The 15,383-nt window shown below is 37.9% G+C and overlaps 1 protein-coding gene across 1 annotated transcript in view; it reads right to left on the minus strand.

Annotated features, from left to right (window-relative positions):
• Positions 1-15,383, minus strand: part of UTP20 (UTP20 small subunit processome component) — a 97,532-nt gene that overhangs the window by 66,553 nt on the left and 15,596 nt on the right. Inside the window, exons 13-20 of the mRNA XM_059402252.1 lie at positions 10,041-10,196; positions 9,811-9,899; positions 8,296-8,401; positions 6,459-6,609; positions 5,745-5,807; positions 4,826-4,984; positions 3,333-3,409; positions 172-251 (exon numbers count right to left, since the gene is read on the minus strand). Of these exons, the coding sequence (XP_059258235.1) occupies positions 172-251; positions 3,333-3,409; positions 4,826-4,984; positions 5,745-5,807; positions 6,459-6,609; positions 8,296-8,401; positions 9,811-9,899; positions 10,041-10,196 (881 nt within the window). The remainder of the gene's footprint in view (positions 1-171; positions 252-3,332; positions 3,410-4,825; positions 4,985-5,744; positions 5,808-6,458; positions 6,610-8,295; positions 8,402-9,810; positions 9,900-10,040; positions 10,197-15,383) is intronic.

Below are 15,383 nucleotides of genomic sequence, written 5' to 3' on the forward strand. Positions count from 1 at the left end.
AGTGAGGACTTTTCTTTTTCTAATATATGAGGAAACAATAAATTATATCTGAAGGTTTTTACCAAGTAATTATTTCTCATTTGTTTCCCCATTCATGTGCAATAAAGGAGTAAACAATTAAATAAACCACCTCTTTTCTTCCCAACCTACCCTTTACTTCCCCTTACATACCAGCATGTATAGCTGCTTTTTCTAGATGTTCATAGTAGACTTTCCAAAATTGCTTATTTTCCATTTCATATGCATGGGAACTAAAAGAAAAGATCACAGAACAGAATATGTGCTATAATCCTTTTTAAAAGACCTCTCACTGGAGAAAAAAAAAAGTGAAAAGATACAACTAAAACTTAATTAGGTTATCCCTGAATATAGGGCTTAAACAATATTTGTACTTCTTTATATTTTTCAAAATGCTTGCACTGAGCAGGAATTATTATTATTAACTTGAATATAACCGACACACAATATTAGTTTCAGGTGTACAACTTAGTGACTTCACAAATTTATTATTTTATGTTATGCTTGCCACAAACGTAGCTGCCACCTGCTCCATTACATGGCTATTATAATTTCACTGACTGTATTCCTTATGCTCTGTCTTCTGTGACTTATTCATTCAAAAACCGCAAGTCTGTATTGCTCACTCCCCTTCACCCATTTTGCTCAGTCCCATTCCCTCCCCTCTGGCAACCATCAGTGTGTTCTTTGTATTTATAGGTCTAATTCTGCTTTTTGTTTATTTCTTTTGTTGTTTTTTTAAGATTCCATTTACAAGTGGAATCATCTGATATTTCTTTCTCAGTCTGACTTATTTCACTTAGCATAGGACCTTCTAAGTCCACCCACATTATCTCAAATGGCATGATCTCCCTCTTTTCCATTGCTGTATAATATTCTATAGTATACATACACCACATCTTTCTTTTTTTTTTATTTTTTTTTTTATTTTTTATTTATTTATTTATTTGACAGAGAGAGAGATCACAAGTAGGCGGAGAGTCAGGCAGAGAGAGAGAGAGAGAAGCAGGCTCCCGCTGAGCAAAGAGCCCGATGCGGGGCTCGATCCCAGGACCCTGAGATCATGACCTGAGCCGAAGGCAGCGGCTTAATCCACTGAGCCACCCAGGCGCCCCACACCACATCTTTCTTATCCATTCATTTACTGATGGACAACTTAGGTTGCTTCCCTATCTTGGCTACTGTAAATAATGTTGCAGCAAACATGTATCTTTTTGAACTAGTGTTTTTGTTTTCTTTGGTAAATTCCCAGTAGTGGAAACACTGAATCATATGGTATTTCTATTTTTAATTTTTTGAAGAGGAATTATTTTTATACTCATAAAATACTAAAGGGTATTTTTAAAAATCTAAGCAGATTCCTATAAGTAGACTATTTTTAAAGGTACAATATAATGGGAACAGGGCATCAGGCATGAGGTATATGACACAGTAAAGAAAGGAGAGGACTTGAGAGAAAATTGTTCAAAGCTAATGTTAAGTGTTGGTTTTTCTGCCACCAAATCAAAATATATTTATTGTTAACAAAAAGGCAAATAAAAACTACATGAAACATGCATACCTTTCAAAATTTGAAGAGAAGAATCACGTAAATGTTTATATTATCTCGTATCTTAGCAACATTAGCTCAAAATGTTTCAATTCTTTCTGCCAATAATTTTCCAAGAATATGATTTTTTTTTCCTGTTCCTAATATTTTATTGGTTACCTCTAGGCCTGTACTTAACCAAATGGACTCCAAGGAGGGGGTCAACATTCACCAGCACCCGTTTTTTTTTTGTTGTTGTTGTTTTGTTTTTTTTACATTTGGAGATTAGATACCATCTTTAATAATGCCACAGCCCAATACCTTTTTATTGCTATACCGGGTTGTGATTAAGAGTGTGTGTGTATGTGTGTCTATGTTAGGTGTTTCTGTTCCTGAATAGATGAGGGGCCAGTAGAGACTCTTACGCAGGTCTTAGCCAACAGTTCTACCGAGCAGCAACTGAAGACAGTCTCCATAGTGACACAGGCTGAACTCCTGCCTCCCTTTTTCCTGGCTACTTTTTTCATGCATTCTGAGGCCCGTGACAGTCCAGATTAAAGGGCTTCTTAGCAAAGATCAGTTTCCAGTTCCTAGTCATCCCTGCCTCTGACCACAGGGATGTCCCTGGGTAAAACAGAGATTGTTAGGGAAAGGTGGATAACTATTATACTGAATTATATATGCTGTTGACTATACATGACAAATAAACCAGTTTTCAGATAGATGTACCCAAGAGGGAGACAGCCAACTAGCCATGGAGAACATTAAAGGCATTCAGTAAGTGAGAAACCAACATTTTTGACAGTGGGCTATTGGTAACACATGTATCAGATTCTTCCTTAAGTGCAATAAACAAAATTAAGAAGTTGATGTAAGGAAGGCCTTGTTTTCAGCATAATGGTTTGATGGTTCTTAAAGGCAGACATATCAGTTCCAAATTGGAAAGAGATTTGTTTACTCTACTTCTATCAGATAAGAACTAATGGTTAGGGTTCTGAGAAGTCACACATGATGTATTTCTAATCTGACAAAAAGCCAGAGTACCATCTGAAGACAAATGCCTACAAAAGGACAGACTACATACGAGACACAATATATGTACTTTCTATATGATTATCCCTTTTTAGAGCTGAAGGAATTTTGGACACTAGACAACTAGGGGTTTTTTTTTGTTTGTTTTGTTTTTTAATTTTTTATTTTTTATAAACATATATTTTTATCCCCAGGGGTACAGGTCTGTGAATCACCAGGTTTACACACTTCACAGCACTCACCAAAGCACCTACCCTCCCCAATGTCCATAATCCCACCCCCTTCTCCCAACCCCCCTCCCCCCAGCAACCGTCAGTTTGTTTTGTGAGATTAAGAGTCACTTATGGTTTTAGACAACTAGGGTTTTAAAAAGTCCTTATTTTTGAACTGAAGTGTGGCTCACTGATTCAATATATATAAAATTAAATTTTGTAATTATTCTATAGTATCTTGTCACTGTAAAAAAAATTCAACAATATAGATGTATCATATAAAGTAAAAAGAGAAAGTCCTCCAAAGTTATTTCACTTCACAAAGAAACATTCACAGAACATTTGAACTGTTAAGAAATTTGGAGAGAATAGAGAGAATAACTGATGTTTTCTTTTTCTTTACTCTGCCCCGGAAGAATTGGAGCTACAGATACTATACACACCCATTCATTTAAATCACACCTAGAAGAAGTATAATAGTGGCCTGATCACTCTGCCATAGTTAAAAATGTAACGGCTTCATCTGTTTAACCCATGCTTACCTTATGAGTTCAATGACAGGATCCCAGAGGGCACTGAAATTAACATACAACATCCCTATTAAATAACGAAGTGGCACCTGCAATGATAGGAGGCAAGTTCAGTAAATGGGTAATAAACTACAATAGAACACGCCAAAATACAAATATCCCAATTCAGACAACCGGAGGTTGTAAGGAAGCATGTGCTTTAAGGAACAAGTTGTAGGTACCAATCCAAAATTCCAACCCTCCCCAAAACATCGCTTGCTATTTTTTTTTTAAGACTCTATTTATTTATTTGACACACAGACAGAGATCACAAGTAGGAAAAGAGGCAGTCAGAGGTTGGGGGAAGCAGGCTCTCCGCTGAGCAGAGAGCCCGACTGATCCCAGGACCCTGAGCAAAGGCAGAGGCTTAACCCACTGAGCCACCCAGGTACCCCATATCACTCGCTATTTAACAGAGAAGAATCACTAAAGCAAATTCAAACTCACTCAAGATGTTCACAAAGGACATAGCATTTGAATCAACAGACTTGACTCACAATTAAATTCCTACCTACCAAACACTGCTCTTACTCTCACCTTATATATAGGACAAAACCTGAGCAGTAAACATAACAAAAACCCAAGACAGTACACTGTGAATGGCAGCTGGGGCTTTGCAAGCAGATGGCTGAGTTTTCAATACTAGGCATTAAAGGCAGTTCAGAGGGTGGCAAGTTTTCTCAGTTGCCTTGAGCACAACCGTCATGCTAGGGAGGCATCATATAGAATGGTAGTTCTAATAATATTTGGGGGTGAGATATTCATTACTATTTTAGCAGGAGAGCCCTTTTCTAAAATGAAACAACACAGGATAGTAATATATCAAACAGGTTAAGAGCGGAACCGCTCTGATCTAAGGGGAATGCTTCCACTTGGCCTTCCTCCTAAAGGGAACTGTGACCTATCTCCAAGGGTCATGGATGAAAAATCCCCAATTCCAAAGGTAGAGGCCTGACATCCTGAGGTGGTGAACAAATCTGGAGAAGAATATCAAGTTTTAAACTTTAAACTCCTGTTGCCACTTCCTACCTATCTTCACATATTTTACACCTATTCAGGAGAACAGAGGAGAGTAAATTCATTCCACTTTGAAAAAGTCTGCAGAGCCATATAATTCAAACCATCTAAGAAAACTGGAGATTTATCTAGTTTAAAAAATGTTTTTAACTACTTGATAGCCTTCTCTTTTCAAAAGCCAGCAAGGGGCACCTGGGTGGCTCAGCGGTTAAGTGTCTGCCTTCGGCTCAGGTCATGATCTCAGGTCCTAGGATCGAGCCCCGCATCGGGCTCTCTGCTCAGCAGGGAGCCTGTTCCCCACCTCTCTCTGCCTGCTTCTCTGCCTACTTGTGATCTCTCTCTCTGTCAAACAAATAAATAAAATCCTTAAAAAATTATTTTTAATAAGCCAGCAAAACAGACCATAAAGTATAAATTAAGTTTAAAAAAACATGGACACTGTTTTATACCTCCTGTAATGGCCCATCAGGGATTGCGGCCTGCACCACATCATGTCTTAGTTTTCTCAAATGAAGAAGCTTCTCTCTGTAATCGCTCACAGTTGCTGGGACAAGTTCTGCCTGGCGTAATATAGCAAAGGCAGACTGACGCTCTGAGAGCCCATCATCCTAAGTGAATGGAGAAAACCAAGGAGGTAGATCAGTACTTTGACTTCGCAGAAAGACCATGAAATGTGGCCAAAGTTCTAAAAAAGGGAAACTAGGCTACGTTAATGTTTTTAAATTAAATAAGCAACACTTTTTTTGGTAAATGATTAATTTTTCCTCATAGCATTTCCATTTTGGTAGTTAATTTAAGATTAACGTTTAGCATAGAAATGACCACTGAAAACTAGGAAACTTATTCTCAAAGTGATTAAAATCGATTGGCCATATTTGTTGAAATAAAAATGTGTACATATACTTCCACTCTACAATTCTACTTTTAGAAGTAGTAATTTGCTTTATGGGATTATTTCCCTATTATCAACAAAAGGATGCTCACTCCCCTTTTACTGGAAAAGCTGAAAACCTACAAACGTCCCACCTAAGCATCTCCATCAACAGAGAGCTGGTTATGCAAGATATTTTAAACTATGATATACTGTTCAAACTTCAAAAGAAAGGAAGTAAACCTCGACGTGCTATATGACAAAACCTCCATGATGCCATTTATTTAAAATATACATGTGGATACAAAAATCTGAAAGAATATTCACCAATTACCTGTGAATTTTCAGTGTGGGCAGGAGTAAGAATTACAACAAAATTTTCAGGTTTTAAGATAGATATTTATAAAATAGTGTTTGAGTTTTCTGCAAAAGTGTCATTTTGGAAATAAAAAAGAACTGCATTTTTAAAAAGCTATCCAAATCAACAGTTAAAATACCTCCATCGGTTCTGGAAGTCGAACTTCAAAATGGTTTAGGATCCTTATTGTCAAAAGCCGAATCTGGAGAAAGTAAAAGGCATGTTTCAAATTCTAAAGTTTACACATAAGAAACTGATTTACAGCCAGTGAGATCTAAGTGTTATAGAATAAGGGAAATATTCCACTGTCAATAGATACATGTTACTCTATCCCTTACTTCATATTAGAAACCAACCAACACTTTATTCAAATAGTATATGGAACAATTTAATGGCCAGAAGAGACTAGAAGATAAAGTTGCTCATGGAACAATGTTTTTCTTTCAACTATGACACTATAAGCATCTCTATCAATAAGTACAAAGAATTGGATTAAGTTTATAATTTTGATGTAACTAGTGATTTTTATTTGTATGTTAACATATTTAGGTATTTTTGTATACCTGATCACACAGCAGAATCACATGGGGGCTTTAAAAAATGATGCAGATTTTTCAGTTTCAGCCCTACTGAGTCAGAATTCTAGCCTGCGAGGACTCAGAATTTGTATTTCCATTAAGTTCCCCAATTAAACCTGTTGCAATCAATTTGTAAGGTCAGTGTTTAGGAATCACTGCATTAAAAAGAAATCATCCCACAGCAGCATTTTCTGATTAAGGATTCTGACAACCACTGGCAACACATACAGAATCAAAAGATGAGAGACTGAGGACACATCACAAAACACCATTACCTTGGATATACCACTTGAAATGTTTGCTTGTAACTTGGGAAATAATTCCATTAAAGCTTCCTCAGAAAGTGGCCCTTTGCAGCCACATAAGGATAATCTCTGATAATAGAGATCAGCTAACAGCAACACAGATGGCTCCAAAGGAAATGTTCTGCAACAAGATATTTATTAGATCCAACCTGCACCATATAGTCGATTATTTGGACTATAATAAAACTACAGAAAATTACGACTGATGAAGAAACTATAAAAGGGACCAGGTAAAAGTTTAATGAGGACACTTAGTGTCATTTTAAAGATAAAGAATCTGAGGTCTTGCAAAGTGAGTAATGCGGTCGAGGATGACAAGCATTCACATGTATCCTATCTCTGTGGGAGTTGCAGAGGGATGTTTTCTCAGAGAAAGAGCACAAAAACTGTGGCACCTGCCTTAAGCTAATATACCTCCATCTATTTATTTATTCTTGTCAGGACATATTTCAAGGAGGATTTGGGATGAATGAGATGGCCTCATGCAAGCCAACAAAGCAGCTCCATTCCCATTGCTTAGAACCTACAGATTTGGCTACTTGCAAGAATATGCCTGTTGGAAGTGGGCTTGGCACTGAGATCAAGAGAAAAGTTCCACGATGGCTCCTTGTGGGGCACCCCCGACAGCAGTGACACTCTTGTCTTCCCGGTTCAGGAACAGAGAGCCCCGGATCCCAGATCCCCTCATGCTTGACTCCCTTGCTACTTCTGCTCAAATGTCTCCTTCTTGATGAGTCCTTCCCTATTTGAAACTGTTGTTGTCCCCAACCTCCAGACTCTCCTATCCTGACTCTGCTTTAATGTTCTTACCACTGTCTAACGTGCTATGTATTTTACTTATTTTGTTTAGTGTTTCTTCTTGCTAGAATGGTAGCTCCATGAAGACAGGGTATTTTGTGTGTTTCAGCCACTGACCGTGTCTCCCAGTGCCTAGAAAAGGGCTTGGTATGTGAAAAAAGCAAATGAATATTTACTGAATGAAGGAAATGAATAAATCTGTTTTAAAAAGCATGGAGCTAAAATGGATTAAGACTCTAGGGGCAACTGGGTGGCTCAGATGGTTAAGCATCTGCCTTTGACTTGGGTCATGATCTCTGGTTCCTGGGATTGAATCCCATGTTGGGTTCACGGCTTAGCAGGAAGTCTACTTCTTCTTCTCCCTCTGCCTCTCGCCCTGCTCATGCTCTCTTTCTGTATCTATCTCAAATGTATAAATAAAATCTAAAATAAAATAAAATAAAATGGATTAGATTCTAGAAAAAGAAGTCAACTGCTTTACCAGGTTTTGAAAAGGTATGACCTTTAGAAAGGGTGCTAAGCTGAGTAGAAAACAGCTTCCTGGTAACAGCCCAGTGCTACACCAAAGTCGGGAGCTGGCTGACATCAACTTACAAAAACAAAAACAAAAAGCTGGGCTGTGCTGGTAGGCAGTAAAAGTACCACAGGAAAGTGTTCTGAAATGGTGAATATGCCAACCTAAGACAGAAGGAGTGTAGTAGAAATATTATGTTGGAATGACTCAGGAAGTTCTAGAAGGTCAACATAGTGCAATGTTAGGGTTGGACACAGTCTACTACAGTAGTTTACACAGATGGTAAAATACCTCTCCACAAAGATAAATATGCATTTAAAGACTGTGTAAAACATAAACTTACGTTAAGGATTCAAATCAATAATAAATTTCTAATATGAATACAACTTAGGTATAAAGTAGATCAAAACAAGGACTTTCATTATGCCCAAGATTTCACAAAAACAGAAGCTTTTATATTTTATTCGTGATTAAATGGGAGGTATTTTTACTTACAATACTAAATTCTTCACACGTTCCACAGGAACCAAATGAAGAAGTTCAGATGATTCTTCCAAACTTAGCAGAGTATTTACAGCTTGACAAAGAACAAATAAATTTCCTAAGGGCAGAAAAAAGAAGAAACTATATAACTTATTCCTTTGACACAAAAACTACCAGACATCTCATTTGTCTAATACTTGCCATTTGTAGAAGTTCTTAAATTAAAATGAATTTGTGCCTCCTTATCATCTGTCAAATGTCAGAATATAACAGGAGGGAACTGAAAAGAGAAGGTTCTCAAGTCTTGTATTTTAGCTTTCTTAAGGGAAAAATATATTAAAAAATAGAGAATAAAGTATATGTTTCATTAATGAGGATAAAGAGGAAGTCTGATGGTCCAACTCACCGGCATTATCCAAATTAGAATTTTAAAGGAGACGCACTTGTACTTTTCAAAAGCTAATAAGCTATTTATTTTTTATTTTTATTTATTTATTTATTTTTAAAGATTTTATTTAATTATTTGACAGAGAGAGAAATCACAAGTAAGCAGAGTGGCAGGCAGAGAGAGGGGGAGAACCAGGCTCCTGCTGAGCAGAGAGGCGGATGCGGGGCTCGATCCCCGGACCCTGAGATCATGACCTGAGCCGAAGGCAGAGGCTTAACCCATTGAGCCACACAGGTGCCTCACTATTTTTTTTTTAATTAGACATACATTTAATCTTAGACTAGAGGCTGGCAAACATTGGTCCACAAGCCAGACGTTGTTTGAAACAACAAGCCAACAGTAAAGAATATGCCCCGACTGACTATGAAAACCTAAAATATTTACTATTTGGTCCTTTACGTAAAAATTTTGGCAACCCCTGCTCTGGATACTAGAAAAGGACTGTCCTTTACAACTTTCTGCAATGATAGAAATGTTCTGTACTTGTGCCAATATGCAGCTGCAGTCCAATTCCACAGTCACCAGCCACATGTGACTAGTGAGCACTTGAACTGCGGTGAGTCTACTTTATTTTCTAATGTGTCTGCTTCGTATCTAACAGAGAACCTAGCACAGTAATATCTAAATGAATGAACAACTACTATACATAATGTTAGAAAAGAAATACTGTACTAGAATGAAACAAAATACCTACTTTCAAATTGCTGTTCTCAGGTTAGTGAGAGGAGATATTCAAGTATAGAGCAGGAAAGGGTGTTCTGAGTAGAGCAGGGTAAAGCACATGGAAGTGCCTGGGGTATAAGGTGTATACAGAGCGTGAACGGGAGACAGAGAACAGGACACAAGCGAGGGCTTGGAAAAGAGGGGTCTTAGATACCATGGCAACCTCTGACATTGAGTCCTCAGATTCAGCTTGTGCTCACCACATTATGAGGCACAAGTGCAACTGTCACCTTCTCCTCTTTTTCCTTGCATCAGAGCACAATGTTAGCTCTATTGTCTAGTATTCCATGTGTTGACAGTCACGTTGGCTGTGCCAGAAAAGAAAGAGAAGAAAACAAACGGGGATTGTAACTGACCTTTTCCAAAGCTTCCCTTGTCAACATTCATGAAGAGTGACTCTATGAAGCACGTGACCAGTGGTATCACCTTCTCTTTCTCAAGAGGTCTGTCCAAGAAGTCGGGAGACAAAGGGAAAAGTTCAAACTGGCATTCAATGCTTTTTCAGGGAATAGCAAGGAAGGGCTAATAAATGTTTAAATCAGCATGCTAAGTCACTCTTTCACAATTAACCAGTTTATTTTCTCACCTAATATGAGGTAACACAACAAGGGCTGCCCAAGAATGTGAAAGGTAAGTAGCATCTTTATTTGGGGGTAACTGAATTATAGATAAGAGGTGGTCCAATACTGGGATCTGTTCTTTTCCTCCCTTGGATCTGGTCTTCTTCTGCCTTAAATAGGATCTGAAGGAAGAGAAGAAAAACAAATGTTTATTTATTTTTTAAAATTTTTTATAAACATATAATGTGTTATTAGCCCCAGGGGTACAGGTCTGTGAAAAAAAAAAAAAGTTTAAAACAGAAGAGAACATAATTGCTCTTGCCCTCTGAAATTTAAAATAAAACTGATTCCTTTCCACACGTGGAAGATTTGTGGAGAGGAGGGAACTGGTAGTAGTGATTGAATATAAATAACCAAACAACTGCGAGTCATTTACTGATTTTCGGTAAGAAGCTTTTTCGGTGCCTTTGGTTCTACTTTTTTCTATTTCCTATTTTAATTTGCTTCATAACTTAAAGCAAGTCTCTCCTAGTTTTTTCTATTATTTCTGAATTTTCTAATTCTCAGATTCCTTTTTTTCTGTCTGATGTGCAGATGGACATGTTTTTAAAAACTGCAGAGGTAACTTATTGTAATGAATGGACTTCCTCTATTCTCCCCCGCCTTTTTTAAAGATTTTATTTATTTATTTGACAGAGAGAGAGAGAGACAGACATCATAAGTAGGCAGAGAGGCAGGCAGAGAATGAGGGGGAAGCAGGTTCCTTGCTGAGCAGAGAGCCTGAAGCGGGGCTCAATCCCAGGATCCTGAGATCATAACCTGAGCTGAAGGCAGAGGCTTAACCCATGAGCCACCCAGGCGCCACCCCACTTTCCTTTATGACAGAAATTTTACTACGTTACAAAGGTAGAACGATGTTGCACATAGTGGTAAATTTGACAAATGCCACTAAAGTGATTACAATTTAGAATCATCTCTGCTTCTTTAATCTCATAAAGTCTATTTGAGGACATTTTCTGACATGACATTTGGCTTTAGGTATCTGTTACTTTGGCACTTTTCTTGTTTGCCTCTTTTCCCTTTTGCCAATGAACTAGACCTCAGTTCAATTTGAAAGACAGAAATCTAATTGAAAGAAAAGTCACAGAAACAGTAAGTAAAATTATTTGTTTTAATAATTTAGCCTCCATGTCCAGTTGGTTAGCTTGTTACATAACAGAAGTGGAAGATCAGGTTTTTATTCCCGTGTCCCTATTATGAAAATCAACTAAAAAGTTCTATTCTTTTTTTTGTTTCATACTTATCAAGATAGTCAATGTTTGGAAATTATAAGAGACAGTTTAGTCAATTTCACTGACAATTTTTGAAAGTCCTTGATATAAAGTCTCTCTAGTAGTAAAGACTCAACAATCTGTAAAAATCTTACAAGCAAACATCGAGATGCTTAAAAAAAAAAAAAAAAAAAAAAAAAAAGGTGAGTCATAGCTTGGCTGCTTCATCACACCTGCTGATGAGCTCCTCCAATAAAATCCGCACTCCCTATTTACCTTACAAGGCCCCATGTGATCTGACCCTGGCCTGCCTCTCATGTCCTCTCTTTCTACCCTCCTCCTTACTTGATGCTCTGTACACACACAGACTTTCTTTTGTTCCTCAAACATACTCGGCTTATTCCTATCCCAAAGCCTTTACACTAAGTCCTCCCTCTGCCTGGAAAGCCTTTCACCTAGACCTTTGCTGGGCTGGATCCTTCCCATCATTACAATCAATCCAAAGGTCCCTTCCCTAGAGAGGAATCATGCTGCCTCTCCATTCATTCTCTCTTTCAACACCCTAGTTTTATTTTTCTTTTTATCATTAAATTTTCTTGTTTATTTGTTATCTGTCTCACATCCCTCCAGTCCAAGAATGTCCAAAAAAGAAGGAAACTTCTTCTCATTCACTATTATATCCCAAAGCCTAGAGTAGTGCCTGATACAATTAGCGTGTGTCTATTGATAGAATAAATCCATCTTCTAAAGAATCTTTTTACATCTATTATTTCTTTCTAGTCTCACAACAATCTGTGAGCTAGATGGATGGAATATTACTAAGAATGTTCAGACAAAGGTGATGATTCACATATATCCTATCTCTGTGGGAGTGCAGAGGTACATATTCTCAGAGAAAAAGGACAGAAACTGTGGCACCCGCCTTAAGCCAATATACCTCCATTTACTTGTTTACTCTTATCAGGGCATATTTCAAGGAGGATTTGAGATGACTGAGATGGTCTCACACAAGGCAACAAAGCAGCTTCATTCCCATTTCGGAATAAAATTTGGCTACAGGCAAGGAATATGCCTGTCGGGAGATGGTTTGGTGTTGCAATCAAGAGGAAAGTTCCAAGGGAATAATTCTACAGGCATAAGTAATTATTCCTGCCTCAGGAATCAGAGCTCAGTAAACTGGAAAACCAACAGATTCTATTAGCAAGTTTTGATAGAAAAGCTACTTTTAAGGTCTGCAGAAGAGCAACATGTGAAGAAGATGAGTTCCTCCGGAATTTCATGCTGATCCAGAATCAAAAACTAACTCTGCTGTGAGACTATGGGGACAATGACACGCATCTCAAGGGATGCTGTGATGCTTCAAAACTGAGTACTCAGCAAAAATTCAAGGAATGTCCATCTATTCCTACTGCCCCAAAGCAAACCACAAATGCAGCAAGTCTAACAAATCCCAAAGAAATACAAAACTTAAGTATAAACACACAGGAATGACAAGGGAACTGGTTTCCTAACCTATAATTTCTAAAATCACATGCACAACTACTGGAAAAATGATAAGCAGAATTCTCTTACTTATTTATACAAACCCTGTTTTCAATATCTGAATGGTATGTATTATTTTAATTTTTTTTTTAAAGATTTCACTTATTTATTTGATAGAGAGATAGAAAGCACAAGTAGGCAGAGCAGCAAGCAGAGGTAGAGGGAGAAGCAGGCTCTCCACTGAGCAGGGAGCCCAAGGCAGGGCTCAATCCCAGGACCTTAAGATCACGACCTTAGCTGGAGGTAGACACTTAACACCTGGGTGGCTCAGGGTATGTGATTATTTTTTTTTCCCATGGTATCATATATTTTTAAATTTTTTTAATTCATTTTCAGCATAAAAGTATTCATTGTTTCTGTACCACACCCAGTGCTCCATGCAATCCGTGCCCTCTCTAATACCCACCACCTGGTACCCCAACCTCCAACCCCCCACCCCTTCAAACCCCTCAGATTGTTTTTCAGAGTCCATAGTTTCTCACGGTTCACCTCCCCTTCCAATTTCCCCCAACTCCCTTCTCTTCTCTATCTCCCCATGTCCTCCATGCTATTTGTTATGCTCCACAAATAAGTGAAACCATATGATAATTGACTCTCTCTGCTTGACTTATTTCACTCCGCATAATATCTTCCAGTCCCGTCCATGTTGCTACAAAAGTTGGGTATTCGTCTTTTCTGATAGAGGCATAATACTCCATAGTGTATATGTGATTATTTTTAACGAAATTAAGAAAATAATCCATGTCTCTCTTAACAACTCAAACAATGCAAAGGTATATAATCTAAAAGTTAACAGTCACTTCTTTTTTCCCCTTCCCATCTTCCTGATATAAAGTTAAAACTTTTGTGTATCCTTAAGGAAATGTCAGTTCTCTCCAAACTGATCTCTAGATTTAAGGCAATTCCAAACAGAATCCCAGTGAGTTTTTTTGTAGACATAGATGAGATTCTTCTAAAATTTATATAGAACAGCAAAGGACCAGCAATAGCTGAAATAATCCAAAAAGAAACAGAAGAATGGGAGGAATTTTTTTTTCAAGGTTTCAAGACTTATTTTGGAGCTATTGTAATAAGACAGAGTGGTATTAGAGGAGGATAGATACATGGATCAATGAAAGAGAACAGAGAACCAGAAATAGAACCATACATATATGTCCAACTGATCTGACAAAGGTACAGAAGCAATTCAATGAAGAAGAATAGCCTTTCAACAAATGTTGCCAGAACAGTGGGTATCCATAGGCAAAAAAAGAAATTTGACCTAAACCTCACACCTTATATAAAAATTAGCTCAGAATGCACCATGGACTTAAATGTAAAACATAAAACTATGAAACTTTTAGAAAAGTAGGAGAAAATATCTAGGAATTACAGCTAGGCAAAGAGTTCTTAGACTTGACATCGAAAGCATTATCCATAAAAGCTGGTCAATGGAACCCCATCAAAATCTTAAACAGTGCTCTGTGAAAAATCTTAAGTGAACAAAGTCAAACTATCAACTAAAAGAATATATTTGCAGACCATTTATCTGACAAAAAAACCCTTTGTCTAGAATATATAATGTGTTCTCAAAACTCAATAGTAAAGGAACAAACAATCCAGTTATAAAATGGGCCAAGGAAATAAACAGGTATTTCACTAAAGAGGATATACACATAGCAAATAAACACAGAAAAAGATGGTCAACATCATTAGCCACTAAGGAGATGCAATTTAAAACCACAACGAGATCTTACTATATCCTACTAGATTGACAAAAAATAAAAATCAGTGATGATACCAAATGCTGGAGAGGATGCAGAGAAACTTGACCATTCAGACTGCTGGTGGGACAATTTTTCTTTTTTTTAAGATTTTATTTATTTATTTGAGAGAGAGAGCATAAGGAGAGAGGTCAGTGGGAGAAGCAGACTCCCTGACGAGCAGGGAGCCCATTGGGACTCGATCCCAGGACTCCAGGATCATGACCTGAGCCCGAAGGCAGTCGCTTAACCAACTGAGCCACCCAGGCGCCCCTGCTGGTGGGACTATTAAATGGCCCAACTACTCTAGAAAACTCCTGGTAGTTTCTCATGAAATGAGGGATATACTTATGATATAATTCAACAATTCCACTTTTGGGTATTTATCTCAGAGCAACAAAAAGTTACATACATGGGGTGCCTGGGTGGTTCAGTGGATTAAGCCTCTGCCTTTGGCTCAGGTCATGATCTCAGGGTCCTGGGACTGAGCCCCGTATCGGGCTCTCTGCTCAGCAGGGAGCCTGCTTCCCCCTCTCTCTGCCTGCCTCTCTGCTTACTTGTGATCTCTCTCTCTCTGTGTCAAATAAATGGATAAAATCTTAAAAAAAAAAAAAAAAGTTACGTACATGAATGGTCGTTAACAGCTTTATTCATCATACTAGCCAAAAACTAGAAGTGACCTAAATGTCTTTCAACAAGTAAATCAATACATAGGCTACACTATATCCATGCCATGGGCTGCTACTCCACAACAAGCACACGAAAAGATGTTCAACAAAGGAATGGTCTCTTGATGCAAACCACTTGGATGGGT

The sequence above is a fragment of the Mustela nigripes genome, chromosome 6 (assembly GCF_022355385.1).
Source record: "Mustela nigripes isolate SB6536 chromosome 6, MUSNIG.SB6536, whole genome shotgun sequence".
Lineage (NCBI taxonomy): Eukaryota > Metazoa > Chordata > Mammalia > Carnivora > Mustelidae > Mustela > Mustela nigripes.